At 38.5% G+C, this 16,718-nt stretch overlaps 1 protein-coding gene across 4 annotated transcripts in view; it reads left to right on the top strand.

Annotated features, from left to right (window-relative positions):
• Positions 1–16,718, top strand: part of LOC118809641 — a 45,463-nt gene that overhangs the window by 3,335 nt on the left and 25,410 nt on the right. For 2 of the 4 annotated variants that reach the window (XM_036573122.1, XM_036573119.1), the window contains exons 4-12: positions 8,620–9,015; positions 9,107–9,172; positions 9,805–10,194; positions 10,468–10,857; positions 11,196–11,243; positions 14,322–14,369; positions 14,938–15,330; positions 15,422–15,487; positions 16,116–16,505. In XM_036573122.1, the coding sequence (XP_036429015.1) occupies positions 8,620–9,015; positions 9,107–9,172; positions 9,805–10,194; positions 10,468–10,857; positions 11,196–11,243; positions 14,322–14,369; positions 14,938–15,330; positions 15,422–15,487; positions 16,116–16,505 (2,187 nt within the window). The remainder of the gene's footprint in view (positions 1–8,619; positions 9,016–9,106; positions 9,173–9,804; positions 10,195–10,467; positions 10,858–11,195; positions 11,244–14,321; positions 14,370–14,937; positions 15,331–15,421; positions 15,488–16,115; positions 16,506–16,718) is intronic. The other 2 variants (XM_036573120.1, XM_036573121.1) reach the window with 2 other exon arrangements.

Here is a 16,718-nt window from a genome sequence, read left to right as displayed (position 1 = left end):
TGTCAAGGGGTTAAACAAACATCTGAGTGACCTTTTTGAAGAGAAAGGGTTGAATCCTCCAGATGTTGTACAGAAGATACCTGTATGCTAGGTTTACAACGTCCTGATCAGACTCTACACCAAATATGCTTCGTGCCCTTTCAGACAGAATGACAGCGGAATTCTCAAAGGAGGAAACTAAACTGCAGCAGGGCGTGTCTTGTGACTCTCTCTTGCTATGATACAGCTTTAGGTGAAGGGCTATCTTTCTTGATGAGATGTTAATTAAATGTGCTGAGATGACAGATTTAACTGGCATTGTTTTTAGAACAGCCTCTTCTTCCTGTATCACATTCCATGTAACACAAATCCCCTCTTGCATGTGGAAAATAGGTTTAGCTTGGAATCCAAATAAGTGAAGAGTAATTTGATATTTTGAGATTCTAACTACATAATTAAACTGATTTTATTGCAAGCTGTTTTAATGTTTAGCTCCTTAAAATCCTTATTACATACTAAGGCTAATTATTCAGTACGTACAGGGACCTCAGTGCAAACTGACTGAGCTATTCTTAGTTTATCAAAGTGTGTAATCAAACTTTGGGCGCGGTGACGGGCCATTTAAGAGGATAATACTATTTTTCTATTTACAATGGGTTTTTGGAATTCAATTTACATTTGAGAAAATGACAATTTTACTAGTAAAAATTAATTTCTTACAAGTAAAAGCTGAATTTTTATTAGCCAATATTCAACATTTTATTTTCACAAATGCAAATCAATTACTATTACTATTTTTATTGTTCTTGTTTTTTGTTGTTGTTGCTGATGATGTTTTTGAACTATTTAACTGAAATGAAATTGTACATGCTAAAAATGATTTCTTGCAATTAAAAGTTGAATTTTAGGATGTTATACTTCAATTTTTATATGTAATTTTAATAGATTTAATAGATAATTGATTAAAAGTGAAAAGCATCTAAAATACCAGAGAAATTACTGCAGCCTTAATAGACACTGCTGCACTAATCACCACCACTGTCACTTAATGGATACCTCTTATTTAATGTGCAGAACATTTCGTGTGGCGTAGCAAAGTTACGAATGTTGCCCATTGTCTTTAACCACCTGTGATGCAGACACAATTTGTTGCGGTTGCCTCTGGAGACTTTTCAGGAATGTAGATGAATATACAGGGTTGCTGATATGCAAGACATTCAGACAAGACATGCAATTTGCAGACACTCTTGTGCTTTGTTGTGTACATGAGAAAACTTGGCTTTAAACTAATGCATTTTTTCTTTTTGAGAAAAAGTTATTATATTATTTTTGACTTTGTAGGCAAGGCACTAGGTTTTATGTCCAATGTACGCACCTACATGAAGGCAGTGCAGTGAATTCAGAAGTGAAGACCTATGTTTTTTGATTCTGGATCAGTTTCAGGGGGCCTAATGCAGTGTCTCTGAAGACCAGAGAAAAGTGAGCTGTAGTTGTCAAGACTTGAGATGTTAAGGGGTTGGAGAGAAAGGATTGAACTCTTTGGGTGTTTTCCACGAGAAACCTGTGTGTTAGGATTACAGTGTGCTGATCAAACCACACCAAATGTGCTTTGTGCCTTTTCAGGCAGAGTGACAGGGGAATTCTCACAGGAGGAAACTAAACTGCAGCAGGGCGTGTCTTGTGACTCTCTCTTGCTATGATACAGATTTAGGTGAAGGGCTGTCATCCATGATGAGATATTAATCACAAAACATGGAAAAGCCATGTGAAGATATTACATCACCAAGACAGTGAATACAGAAAAATAAGAAGAAAACCGTACTGAGTCTTGTTGAACACCAGTGAAAAGTGTACATGAAGCCAGTGTGGATATTCTCCATACAGGGCCTCTCCAGACAGGGCACAAATTACCGCCATATTGAGCCAATCAATCATATAGATTCCGAAGCTATTGAGAATAGAGAGGAAATGAGCAACACTAGTTGGCAACTGCTGACATTGGAGGTGTCTACTATGATTTTTTTTTTCAAAATCAGTACCACAATATTGTTAAGTGTTAAATGATTGCATGATTTGTTACTACATAACAAACATACCATACTTTAGCATGACCCCAGTAGAAACCATATTCATTCTGTAATAGAACACGTGTCGCTATCGTGGCTGGCATTGTTTGTGCTCAGAGAGAAAAGGAAGATTTTTTTCAAACAAATTTATGACCTTCAAATTCAAGTGCCCTGCCTCATCATTCTTAATTTGATGAGCAAAATAAAAAGCAAATGAAATTATTTCAGAAAAAAAACGTTCTTTAAAACTGTTCTTGTTCATGATATTTTGGGTATATTGTAGAACGCAGTCAAATTGCAGGGTTTGCCTAAATAATGATCTGACAGTTTCAAGTCAAAATATTAATATGTCATTATATTGACCTATTTAGTCAAAGTTTAAACCTAAACAATTCTGCTATCTAGTAGAGATGGAAACAAAATGCATGTAAGCCAAACTCATGGTTATATTGCACAAGTCATTTGTTAACTATGAAATTACATGACTGTCCATTTCTATGGATGCTCTTGGTAGATAACCCATGGGCCACCCCCACCAGAGCAAAGTGTCTGTAGACTGTTAGTAATTACCTTCTCTCTTAGTAAAGCAGCCCCTTAGTCTGTTTTGACTTCTGGAGTCCTCAACCCTCCTTTGCATTATGCTTATATAAAATAGATGTACATGTACTTGTTATATAAAGCCTCAGTAAAAAAACACATTCATTGCAAAATAAATTCTCATTATGAAACCAAACAACCACTATATTTACAGAAGTGTTGAGCAGTTGAACATGTGTTGCTGTCATTGTTAGTGCACCATTTATTTTACTCATATTTTTCTAGTCATTACCACAGAAAGCCAAACCTATGCCACAGCTGCAGACATCAGTGCAACAGGTATTTCATGGTTCTCATTATTTTTGCTTCTGAATGCCTTGCTGATTTTCTGAAAGAGCTAGTCTGTTTTAATCTCTGATGTACAAAGTCCAACTCTGCTTCATGCTCATCTAAATCTGATATACACAGCCTATCAATTGCAAAACAAATTCTCATTATAATCAAAAAGGGTGACAAAATATTTACAAGATTTTTTGGCTCAGGAATGTGGAGAGGAAACTCAGATGGTTCCATGATAAGAATTCCTTCACTTTAAGGAAGGAAGAAAATGTCTCCACAAAATAAATTACAAGTGACAATTCATTATTATCCTGAACCAAGAGAAGCTCCTTTAATTTGTTGTTGCTATACTTACTGGACAAATAGTAACTGATCAAGCAGTACAGGTTTGTTCCCTGGGGTAATGCAGTTTAACTGAATTTTGTATTATTAAGTGCATGAGAAATTGAGAATATTGTTTGAAAATGGACCGTATGCCTTCACATGTTCGGTTAAATGTGCTGTGTAACCTTGCAGACAGATACAATGCTACACATGGACGTATGTATCTAACTAAAGTTACTTCCATCTTACAGTAATGTCCTGTTTTTTTCTAAAACACGGGATGTGTCCCACTTTCAAACAATATACACATACAGGTGTTGTGGCCACAATGGGCCTTTCTTTGCTTAAATGCCAAATAACTCTTTCCTTTCTTGTGCCCTGGCTGGAGCTGATGCTAACCCCCACCATTAAAAAAAAACAAAAAGTCAAAAGAAAAACTACACCAAGTCCCAATAAGTTTCAGGCATTCTGAGATCTGTGTCTAACCCCATGCCATGTGGCTGCTTTCACAGAGGCTTAAGGCCTCAGCAAACTTCTTGAAAAACAAAATTCTCGAGGGTTGTGTGAAGCCGAAAGCTCCTTCGTGAGCTTACTTTCTATGGTTTCGTTTGCCTGTCGCAGATGCTCCACGTGACGCTATGACATTTAATGATAGTTTCATGACTGCTGGAAAACGATTCTTTCACTGTTCTAACTATGGTGACATGCAAGTTCAGAATACCGCCACCGCTTAAGGTGGAGCGGGAAAATTCAAACAAGAAGCTGATGAATAGAAAGCCAACTTCAGCCTCATCCTCTTGTGAACCTAAATATAAGATAACCTGTATGTTTTGGTGTTTAGTACTAGTTAGTACTATCGAATAACAGACTTAACATCTTACATTTAGGAGATATCCATTGTTTATTTAACAAATGCGCATTTCACAGTGAAGTATTAGTGTATCTGCCAAAACTGAAACTCCTCAAAGTTTTCCATCTTTGTTTAATGGCACGCCTTTTTTTTTACCTACCATTTAGAGGCTTTGTTGCGTAGTGTCTTCATCCGAGGAGTTCGCCCAGCTGCCATCTGCCAGACACGGCAAACAAACCCTCTGCGCGAGTTACTGTAATGCATTAGTTTTACAAGAAATAGCTGTTTTTAAGGATAACGTGATAATAAAATGGCTGTTAATTTACAGATGCAATTTGTTTTAGAGTAAAGAGCTACTAACAGATAATACTGTTCAAAACTGGCTGTTAATTTACAGCGATTTTTTACAGTGTGGAGCTTCTAGCAGCCATTCTGAGCTCTGCAATATAAGTACAAATCTTCACCCAACCACACACAGAGAAAACCACCACTGTTGCCTCTGCCTGGTTTACATTTCAGCAGACAGCACACCATGAACACAATTTCTTTGCCCTCGTCATGCTGGTGACATCATCCAGTCCTGGGATCTTCGGAAAAGTCCACTCCCTCCTTCTATGCAGTTCTGCATCCCCCCAGGCAATGCCTGCCTAAAAAGAATTTCTCCCCCAATCAAAGCCAGTGTCAGTCAGTTCTGTTATCAGTACCAATCATGGACACCAAAGGAGTCCTGATGGTCGTTACATCATAATTTTTCAAAAGGAAAACATCCTAATAATTAAGTACATCCTAACACCCACCCTCCCCCAACCAAATCAGTCGCCATCCGGGCCACTACTCTTGCTACCTCGCAGACTGGAGTCCCAGATTTGCCCTTTTTGACCATCAAGGCCCTAGGGTGATTTCTCTCTACTGGCCACACCACCTCTGAGTTCTAAGCTGGCTGTGTGTGCCCTTGCCAAGGAGTTGTAGTACCCAGTAGGCCCTACAGTACCCTGCTAATTACCATGGTCATCTGCCAACTTACCTACATCGCTGTGAGGCTTTACCTCATGATTTTTGCCGACTACTTACACATAAAGGTGATTCCGTTGAATTGTGTGGATGGGTCCCTCTTGTCCCTCTGGCCAAATTGCATGCACAGGATGATCTGGGAAATGTTGGGCAAGGACTTACATAGGGCTGTGGATCCCACTCCCATTTCCCCTTGGCTTGGTGGTGTAAATTCCTCACAAGGACTTTCTCTCCTGGCAACACAGGTACATGGCAAGCCGCCTGGTTCCACTTTTTTAAGTTTAAGTTCAAGAGGCTTTATTGTCATGTCAGCTATATACAAGTACACAGTGAAGTGAAACAACAGTCCTCCAGGACCATGGTGCAACACAGGAACACCACATTGAAAACAGCACAATATGCACAGTGCAGACAATACAGTGCAATAAATACAAAACAGGGCAAAGACAGTACACGGTACTGAGAATATGTAGAGTTGTACGAAGCAGGATCTAACATACTATGACATATTAGCAGATAGCTTAGCATATATGAACATAGCAGTCACATAGCAACCAGAACAACAGTAATGGAGTATAGTATTTGTAATGTAATGTAATGTATTCCTACATCCTGATCTACTGGCAAGACGGGCATGGCATAACGAAACGAGAACCGCTATGTGGTATTTTTTAGTAATGCATGTCTTGCAGGTGTTCATTCAGCCACACCTGTTCCCTATGGTCTATGCACCATTTCTCTCTGGGTTTTAGGAGTAGTCCTGACTTTGCAAGATGCACTACTACCAGAATATGCTGGCAGTAATCACCAGGTCATCCCAAGGACAAATAATCTATGTCCAAAGTCTCTCAGAAATAGCTGCTGGTGAAGGAGCATGGTGAAGGGTCTGGTCAGCCACCATATATTACACAGGCAATACATTCCCATGCCCATATTCTGTTAGCCCTGCTCATGCAAGCCCAAAACAGCCTTCCTCAGAATGCTTGCAACAGGCATCTCCCCTTGGTATGTCACAACACCTCACAGTAAGCAAGGCCCACCTCTTTACTATAGGCACCACCACAGCTATGCCTTTGTGTGCCCTGGCCATTGGTTCTCTCCTCAGCAGCACTCTGTGCCACACCTCCAGCTGCTCCTAATTAGGAAGCAGGTGTCAACCAGATCATAAAGGACATGTTGCTCAGACAGTGGTGGTCCCATCCATGTTCCCTCCACTGTCACAGCTGAAGCAGTTCTGGATCCTGGTTTTGTTGCTCTGCCCATTTTTCACCTTCCTCAACTTCTGCCTCCACCACACGTATTTAAATTTCATCTTCAAATTTCTCAGAGCCCTCCCACTCCAAAGCCAGCAGCTCTAATTTGAAGGCACTGTAGTCAGCATCATTCCTTTCTGCATCATATAGGCCCATGCTAGCATAAGCTATGACTCTTAATCTCCCCTCCTGCAAGTATTGCACCAAGTCCTGCATTGTCTAATTAATATTTTAAAAAAATGAATACTTTTCTGAAAAAATGAACAAAAAAGCTTGTAATAAGAAACATATGTTCATTTTTACCTTAATATTTCTCCCATTCTTTAATATCACCAATCCATCCTAGCTTTCTATTTATACAAGCACTGACATATCCACAAAAAACTGACTTTCAGTTTACTCTCAATTTAGGAGCAAGGCAGTGATTGGTGACAGAAAAGTGTATATTGCTTATTCTCCTCCAATAGGGGTTACTAGTGCCAGGGGCAGAGCTTGAGGCTTTATGGGCGATCTTTGGTCTTGGCATGTGCAGACATATCCCTGCAAGGTCAAACATGGCTGTCTTGCCTTGATCAGCCATTTTCTACACTAAGACTGTGCGTTGTGGTCCAGCGTGCTGTACAATCATCACTTTCTTTTTTATGTCACTTAGCTTGTTCCTGGTAAATTCCTCGCAGGTAAATGGCAGGAGGAAATTCAAGCTACAGCACTGGCCTACATTTGGTGTGCAGGTTTTCACCACTTTATAAAAAGCACCTGACTTGGCAACACCTTCTTGTAACCAGTGGCTATTCCTGCGACCAGCCATAATGGCTGGGTCTGTGTTAGTGTTGTCTAAACCAGTTTCTGATACTTCTCATGTCTGAGAAGCTTCCATTTGATGTTTGAGTGCTAGTTGTGAGTTGCAATTGTATAAGGCTCTGATAGGTGTCCTTCAACACAGAGTGTCCCTATGATAGCAGTAAAATAACTCAGTCTGCCAGTGTTTTCAGACAGTAATTCCAAAATTTCACTAGATTTAAAGGAAATGAGACACTGCATTAATTCACATTTCAAACTTAAATTGGTTTACTTTTAAATCCAATGTGATTTCAGCTCTGACCAGAAGGGCCAGTGCAGACAAATTGCTTCATTATTGCTGAAACAGCAGGAGGAATAGAAAAAATGTTTAACCTGAAAATATATATAACTTTCACTGTGAAAACATGTGAAAGAGTGATCCTGGAATTTTAGAAAGGGATCAGTTGGCGGCAGGAGTCTAGCTGTGGAACATAAAAGGAGGAGGAGAAAATGAGAGTGTAGCGATAGAACATCAGAAAGGGAATGGACAGTAGCTGTCTGGAGGTCTGTTAGCATGGTTTATAGCAATTAATGGTCAAAATGTTATATGTTTCTAAAAAAAAAAATATTGTTTTAGAAATCATTTACATTTCTATTAGACTGCAGTTTTGGAGCTCAACTCCGTTTGCCAATAACATTAACCAGTGGTATCAGAGCTCAGCTCCGGTGCATTGACTCCAAGGCTGAATTCGAAATGCATGTGTATTGGCATCAGTGATTTACTTTAAAGGACAGGAATTCTGTTTTATTTTTATCCTTTAACTTAGGAATTTGATGAGTCATAAATGTTTTGCTGTTTCACTCACGTTTATTTGATCACTTCCTATGTACATATACAGTAAACAAAGAAGAAATTAAACACAAAATGCATTAGAACTTTTTTTAAGCTGACTCAGAAAGAAGGTACCAGAGAGAATGAAGTTGGATTATTTATTAAAATATTCATTTATTTGTCTCAGTCCATTGATCAGTTTTTCAATAACAGTTTTGATAGTAATACAGTAGAGACAGCACACAAATTTTTCTAGCTACCTTCCTAATGTTATCTAACTAACTCACGCAAATTTGCTATCTAGCAAAGTATTAGTTGTCTAGTAGTTTACTACCTGGCTGATTTAGAATATCTGAATATTTATATGTTTTAAAAATCTGTCATATATTTATATCATATATTATCTTGGATAGAGTTTAAACATACAGTATTTGTAAACAAAACTTACATTACACTATCACATGATCAACAGATCAGGGGCTAAGAAGCAAGTCTGGATTTTTGTGGAATACATGGATTATCAAGGAATTAAATGTCTTTATTGCTGAAATATAAACAAAAATCACACATATGCATTGCAGGGTTATTATAACTTTTCCTCAGTCATGAGTTTAAATTTGTGCATTTCTTTTACCTTTTTGTCTTTAGCAGCTGCACTTACTACTGCAAGCCCTGGTTATGACCCGTGCAGTAACTATACAATTCTGAACCAGCCCTGGAGAGCTACTAATGAATCATGGAGTACTGCCTGTGATCGAGACTTTGAGTGGAATGGCTGGTATCGTCTTCTCTATTATGGGATGAACATCCGCATGCCAGAGGTCTGTAGTAGTGGATGTTCCACTGGTATTGCTCTCTGGCTAAATGGCGCACATCCTCAGATACAGGATGGAATAGTCACCCGTCAGATCTGTGGTAATAACGGAGGAACCTGCTGCTATAGTTACTACAGTACAACCTACATTCGAGTCAAAGCGTGCCCAGGAAACTTTTATGTCTATGAATTCATCAAGCCAGTCTCCTGTGATTCAGCCTACTGTGCAGGTATCATTTCAGACATTTCTCTTTGAATTATGGCCATTTTAGCATAATTCTTGAAATTCTTGTAATTAAAAAAATATTTTACTTCTTGCAGATATCACCACACTAACTCCAGCCAACTTCTCAACAACTGGAGTCATCACCACAGAAACCAATATAAGTATGTAGTTGTGACGATTTTTTAAAATAAATAATGTCATCAAGCTTTATTATAACAGTATAAATAAAGAAAAAATATAGCTCTTAAAATGAATGCCCCTAATTTCTGTGACTAATACCATTATAATTAAAATTTCTTAATCATTTCATATGTGCACATATTTGCTAAGAGCAGTTGGAAGTTGTTTCCAGTAAATGGGAGATTACGCTTGAAAAATCTAGCAAACATAAATTAGTTAATGGTTTATTCTGCCTGCTGCTGAGATGACAGCATATTATGGTACAGGGCATCAACTGTTTATGTTGTCATTACATCTCACTGACACATTGCATTCATTTATAAATATGTGCACAAACAGTGTCCCTAGTTAATAAACAGTACCGAGGCCAGCCATCTTGCACACACATATACATGAGGCACTTAAAATCAAGTATGCTTTGAAGTTCCGTGAAAATCTTTAGTTCATCATGATAATCACATGAGACAATTTAAGGGTAAACACAACAGTCGTAGGAAACATTTCATGAATTATGGCCAAACCTCTCACTAAAACACTCCTGTTTGTAGAAAATTACATTTACTGCTCTTATTGTTAAGGTTGCCACATTTCTTTGTTGGGTTCTGTTTCACAGCTACAGACTCCAGGTTTGACCCATGCTATAACTATACTGCCCTGGACAACTACTGGAGAAATACACGCACATCCTACAGAGGACATGATGACACCCTTGTAGAATGGAAGGGCTGGTATCGACTGTATCTTCAAGGACAAAGTGCTCAAATGTCTGAGTGGTGTGTGACTTATACAACATGTGGTGGTGTTATTCCACTGCTGCTCAGAGGTTCACATCCACAGACTGGAGATGGAATTGTGACTCGTGAAGTAACTGGATCTCACTCGTACTACTCATGCAATTACTACAAATCCAACTCAATTCAAGTCAAGGCTTGCCCAGGAAATTATTACGTCTATAAACTTGTTAAACCAGATATATCGATCCCTGTTCCTTCATACTGTGCAGGTACAGCAGAACTCCTCTTCACTACCTTAAATGTAATGTTTGTTTGTTCTACGATGATTAAATTATTATTCTAGACTAAATGCAGTTTGGATTAAAACCCTCTAGTATAAAGTTATTTGGGATTTGACTTGTATATCATGTGATTCCTTTACTAATATGTGAGACAAAGCTAAGCATCAAACATCACTACATGCTCAAAACTAAATTCAGTTTTCGATAAGTGAAGTGTATCAGTGATAACTGAAAAAGTAATAATTTATGTTTCAATTACAGTTTCTTTTAGCAACTCCAGTGTAGATCCCTGCTACAGCTATACTGCCCTGAATGATACTTGGAGAAGCAGCACTGGCTCAACCACAACTTCACAGTGTGATGCATATGTGAACTGGGTGGGCTGGTATCGGCTTTTCTATCAGGGACAAAGTGCCAAAATGCCAGAATCATGTGTCAATTTATACAGGTGTGGCACCACCTTCCCACTTTGGCTCAATGGCTCTCACCCAAATCTGCAAGATGGAGTGGTGATAAGGCAGATCTGTGGAAATGATGGCAGTGATTGCTGCTATTTCAAATCCTTACCAATTCAAGTAAAAGCTTGTCCAGGAAATTACTATGTGTACGAGTTTGTCAAGACAAGTTTCTGCAATGCAGCCTATTGTACAGGTAATGTACTGATATGATTGCATGAAAATAAATGTATTTATGCATAAGATAAATTCTTGATTTGTACATATTAATGTGATATTCTGTTTTGGCTAATTCAAAAATATGTTTTGTATATTGTGCACTTAGATTGAATGTGCAGTCAGCAAGTTACCTGCATACTTTAAAACAATATCATGACTACACTTTCCCAATTCTTTCACAGAATTTACAGTAAAATAATTCTTTAGTTTTTAGTTCTCTTGCGCTGCAAAGTAACCCTTGGCCAAACCTGTAAGGAGATTATTTATTTAAATAACTCCTCTATTACCGTTTTAAACATAAATTTTTCATTTCAGATACTAGCAACATAACTGTCACCAACGCACCAACAACTACCCCACAGGGTAAGAACTACTTTTTGTATTTGGTCACTAAAAATGCAGAATGTACTAAAGACACTTTAAAGTAAAACCTTTGGTTGTATTTTTGTGTGGTATAACGAAGCACAGTGCAGTGTAACAAAGATCTGCTTAGTGGTTTTACACAGATATACTGATAATTTGGATATTTTTTTTTTTTTCATTTTTATTTGGTTGCTGTTTTTGTTGATGGAGTCTCACATCCATGTGTTGAATGCTACACCCGTAGTTGAATGCTACACCCGTAGCATTCAACACTGGATTCTTCCATTTGGCTTTCTTTTCCACCAGCTCCAGATCCACTTAAAACCAAGCAGTCATTATTAGTGTTTTTTTGCAGGTGTACTGATCATTTGTTTGGACATGTTTTTTTTTTTATTATTTTTGGTTGCTGTTTTTGTCGGTGGAGTGTCACATCAAGGGTTGTAGCATTCAAAATTGGATTCTCCCATTTTGTAATGCAACAGAATCAAACAGACGTGTGCGGATGGAAAAGACTGATGAGGCTTTACTGGTTTGAAGAAGTTCCAAATTAGTTGTCACAAAACAGTCCAATGTCAAATCCAAAACAATACAAAACCAGAGAGTAATGCTTTTACCAAAGTCCAAGGGATCAGGCAGCAAGTCAGAAATGGACAAAACAGGCCAAAAGTCAAACACAGGAAATCAAACCAGTAATCGAAAGAACTGCTCAGTAGCTCTGAAAACAGATGAAATACCTCACAGAAAACCTAAACTAAAGCCTGGGCTTATAAAGCTAGCTAAACAGACCACATGATACACAGAACAGATGAAGAAACTCAGTAATCAGGCGAAGTTGATCTTGGATAGGTTGTGCATTTGGGGGAAGTGTCATGTGTTCTCTCCAGGGATTCTGGGACTTGGGAGTCCTTGCTGGAGGAATGTGTGACGGTACACCCTCCGACCACCCACCCTCCAAAGAGTCTGGGAAGGCCCTGGAACAAGACAGACTGCGGCACCCACCAGTGAGTCCACCCACAGCACAGGCTAGAGTATGCCCTGAGCTGCCGCGGGGCTGGAAGTCCTACGTTGACCATGTAGGCGACTCGGGAATGGTTCTTGAACAGCCCCCCTGGGACAACCCCTGGCACGAGGAGCAAGCTGGAATGTCACATCAAGGGGTGTGGCATTCAAAATTGGATTCTCCCATTTGGCTTTGTCCCCCACCAGTTCCAGATCCACTTCAACACCAATCAGTTATTATTTCACAGACATGAGGCTAGTTTAACTCATACATACCCTTCTGCCACTTTATTAGGAGAACCATTCTTAACCTAGGTAGAACCCCATTTGCTCTCAGAACAGCCTGACTTTTTTGTGGCATGGATTTTTATGACATTTGTGTGACTTACGTTTGTATCCATGTGTTTTATTGTTCAATTCATGTGATTAGCAAAAAAGAAGAGCTGATTAAATAGAATATATAGACACATTTTTATGCCTCCATCTGACCTTTGGTAATAGACCATCAGTTCACCTACCTGGCACACATAGATCCTCTGATCTACTTGCTTCAAGCTTGATCACATCTGGACAAAGTCAGAGCTACAGTCAGGATCACGTTCTTTAATTTTATAAGTGCCTTCAACACCATCCTCTCCAAGGCCTGCTCTGGCCTTTCGATTGTTCTAAGCACGATTTTTTTGGGGCCCACGTGTGTCTAGGCACTCCAAATGGCCACATGATAAACGATTTAAAATAAAACTGTAAATATAAATAAATAAATGTAAATATATTACACATGAAAAATCAAAATAGTGTAATGAAGGAATGTAAGTTTGGTACAGTTTAAATAGTCTGAAAAAGTGGCAGTCAAAATCAAAAAAGCAAATAACTACAAATTACAGGTAACCATCTCAGCTTTCACTTTCCAGATCCACTCTCTCTCGTTATCCAACTAAAAGCTTTTTCTCAACATCTTTTTCTTTTCTGCTTGTTATCACCAGATTTTTTTTGAGAAAAGATTAACCAGTCACTTTTTTGCCATCATTCGAGTATGTTCTACCCAAAAGGTGTTAGGGGGCTCTAAGAAGCTGCTTATGTTGCTTATGAGGCAGAGCTGGCTCTGATCCTGCCTTTCCAATTGAGAAATAAAGTCTTTCATTTCCTGTGGTGTTTCCTTTTCTCTTCACTCTCCACATTCCAGTGCAACCGTAGCTTATGTTCTCTGATGACTCTTTTATTTTTGGATTCATTCATGATGAAGATGAGTCAGAAACCAGGAGGATTGTTCTGCAGATACGGTCAGTAAAACAAAAGGACTGGTGATGTATTGCCAGCATGTTAGGGGCCTGTAAGCCTAGTTACTATCCAGGGGGAGGATGTAAAGATAAAGTCCTACAACAGGTGTTCTACCTAAATGACAGACCGGATGGCCAGCATTTTTTTCATGCTTTTGATGCAGCACCTCTGCACCAGACAGCAAACACATCGACAGTTTAAATCATTTTGTATCTTTGTCTTTTTCACTTAATGTATAAAGCCGACATTACAAATGTGACAACACCATTTCAGTTAAGATCCATTCTTTTATCCAGAATCAAAGCAGCAAGTTAACAAAAAGTTATTCCTGGAGGAATAGCAAAAGGCTCTGGTAGCTGTCCTGCAGCACTAGGTGACCTTATAATAGCAGTCAAATAACCCAGATAGCCAGTGTTTTCAGACAATAATCACAACATTTAACCAGATTTAAAAGAAAGAAGACACACCATTAATTCACATTTCAAACCTTTCAGTTGCTTTACTTGTAAAACAATGTGTTTTCCGCTCTGACCAGAAGAGTGCAGTGCAGACAAGTTACTTTAGAATGGCTGAAACACCTTGAAGCATCAAGAGGGATTGACAATGTATTTAAACTGAAAATATAAGTGTGCAATGTGAAAATAAAAGTGATCCTGGAATGTTCGAAAGGGAGCGTCTGATGGGAGGAGTGTAGCTGTGGAACATTAAAGGAGGACGAGAGAATAAGAGTGCAGCGGTAGAAGATTATTTATTTAAATAACTCCTCTATTACCTGTTTAACATAAAGTTTTTTCATTTCAGATACCAGCACCATAACTGTGACCAACGCACCAACAACTACCCCACAGGGTAAGATCTTCTTTTTGTATTTGATCGCTAAAAATGCAGAATGTATTAAAGACACTTCAAAGCAAAACCTTTGATTGTATTTTTGTGCAGTAAAACAAAGCACAGTGCAGTGTAACAAAGACCTGCTTAGTGGTTTTACGCAGATGTACTGATAATTTGTTTGGATGTGTTTTTTTTTTTCATTTTTATTTGGTTGCTGTTTTTGTCGATGGAGTGTCATATCAAGGGGTGTGGCATTCAACACTGGATTCTTCCATTTGGCTTTGTTCCCCACCAGTTCCAGATCCACTTCAACACCAAGCAGTCATTATTTCACAGACCTGAGGCTACTGCATTGTGGTCCAAGTTGTATTAGTAAACAAAATTTACATTACCCTATCACATGAACAAGACGTCAGTCGCTCACAAACAAGATGTTTGTAGAATACCTGTAATATCAAGAAATGAAATGTTTTTATTGTTAAAATTTAAAACAAATCACACTCTTTTGCATTGTAGGGTTAATGTGCCTTTTCCTCAGTCAAGCATTTAAATTCATGCACTACTTTTGCGTTTTTGTCTTTAACAGCTACACTTACTACTGCAAGCCCTGGTTATGACCCGTGCAGTAACTATACAGTGCTGGATCAGCCCTGGAGAGCTACTAACGCATCATGGAGTACTGCCTGTGATCAATACTTTGAGTGGAACGGCTGGTATCGTCTTCTCTATTATGGGATGAACATCCGCATGCCAGAGGTCTGTAGTAGTGGATGTTCCACTGGTATTCCTCTCTGGCTAAACGGCTCACATCCCCAGATACAGGATGGAATAGTCACCCGTCAGATCTGTGGTACTAATGGAGGAGTTTGCTGCTATAGTTACTACAGTACAACCTACATTCGAGTCAAAGCGTGCCCTGGAAACTTTTATGTCTATGAATTCATCAAGCCTGTATACTGTAATTCAGCCTACTGTGCAGGTATCATTTCAGACATTTCTCTTTGAATTATGGCCATTTCAGCATAATTCTTGAAATTCTTGTAATTAAAAAAATATTTAACTTCTTGCAGATATCACCTCACTAACTCCAGCCAACTTCTCAACAACCGGAGTCATCACCACAGAAACCAATATAAGTATGTAGTTGTGACGATTTTTTAAAATAAATATCATCAAGCTTTATTAGCCATAAATAAATAAATAAATATAGCTCTTAAAATTAATGCCCTTTGTTTCTATGACCAATATCATTATAATTAAAATTACTTAATCAGTTCTTATGTGCACATATTTGCTAAGTGAGCAGTTGGAAGTTATTCCCATTAAAGGGCAGATTAAGCTTGAAAAATCCATCAAACATAAATTAGTTAATGGTTTATTCTGCCTGCTGCTGAGATGACAGCATATTATGGTACAGGGCATCAACTGTTTATGTTGTCATTACATCTCACTGACACGTTGCATTCATTTATAAATATGTGCACAAACAGTGTCCCTAGTTAATAAACAGTACTGAGGCCAGCCATCTTGCACACACATATACATGAGACACTTAAAATCAAGTGTACTTTGAAGTTCCGTGAAAATCTTTAGTTCATCATGATAATCACATGAGACAATTTAAGGGTAAACACAACAGTCATGAGAAACAGCTCATGAATTATGGCCAAATCTCTCACTAAAACACTCCTATCTGTAGCAAATTACATTTACAGCTGTTATTGTTAAGGTTGCCACATGTCTATCTTGGGTTCTATTTCACAGCTACAGACTCCAGGTTTGACCCATGCTATAACTATACTGTCCTGGACAACTACTGGAGAAATACACGTATAAACTACAGAGGACATGATGACACCCTTGTAGAATGGAAGGGCTGGTATCGACTGTATCTTCAAGGACAAAGTGCTCAAATGTCTGAATGGTGTGTGAGTTATATGACATGTGGTGGTGTTATTCCACTGCTGCTCAGAGGTTCACATCCACAGATTGGAGATGGAATTGTGACTCGTGAAGTAACTGGATATCACTCGTACTACTCATGCAATTACTACAAATCCAACCCAGTTCAAGTCAAGGCTTGCCCAGGAAATTATTACGTCTATAAACTTGTTAAACCAGATATATCGATCCCTGTTCCTTCATACTGTGCAGGTACAGCAGAACTCCTCTTTACTACCTTATCTGTAATGTTTGTTTGTTCTAAGATAATTAAATTATTCTTCTAAACTAAATGCAGTTTGGATTAAAACCCTCTAGTATAAAGTTCTTTGGGTTTTGACTTGTATATCATGTGATTCCTTTTCTAATAGGAGAGCTAAGCATCAAACATCACTACATGTTCAAAACTAAATTCAGTTTTTTTAT

This window comes from Colossoma macropomum, unplaced genomic scaffold (genome assembly GCF_904425465.1).
Source record: "Colossoma macropomum unplaced genomic scaffold, Colossoma_macropomum, whole genome shotgun sequence".
In the NCBI taxonomy this organism is placed as follows: domain Eukaryota; kingdom Metazoa; phylum Chordata; class Actinopteri; order Characiformes; family Serrasalmidae; genus Colossoma; species Colossoma macropomum.
This window is presented reverse-complemented; position numbering and strand designations above follow the sequence as displayed.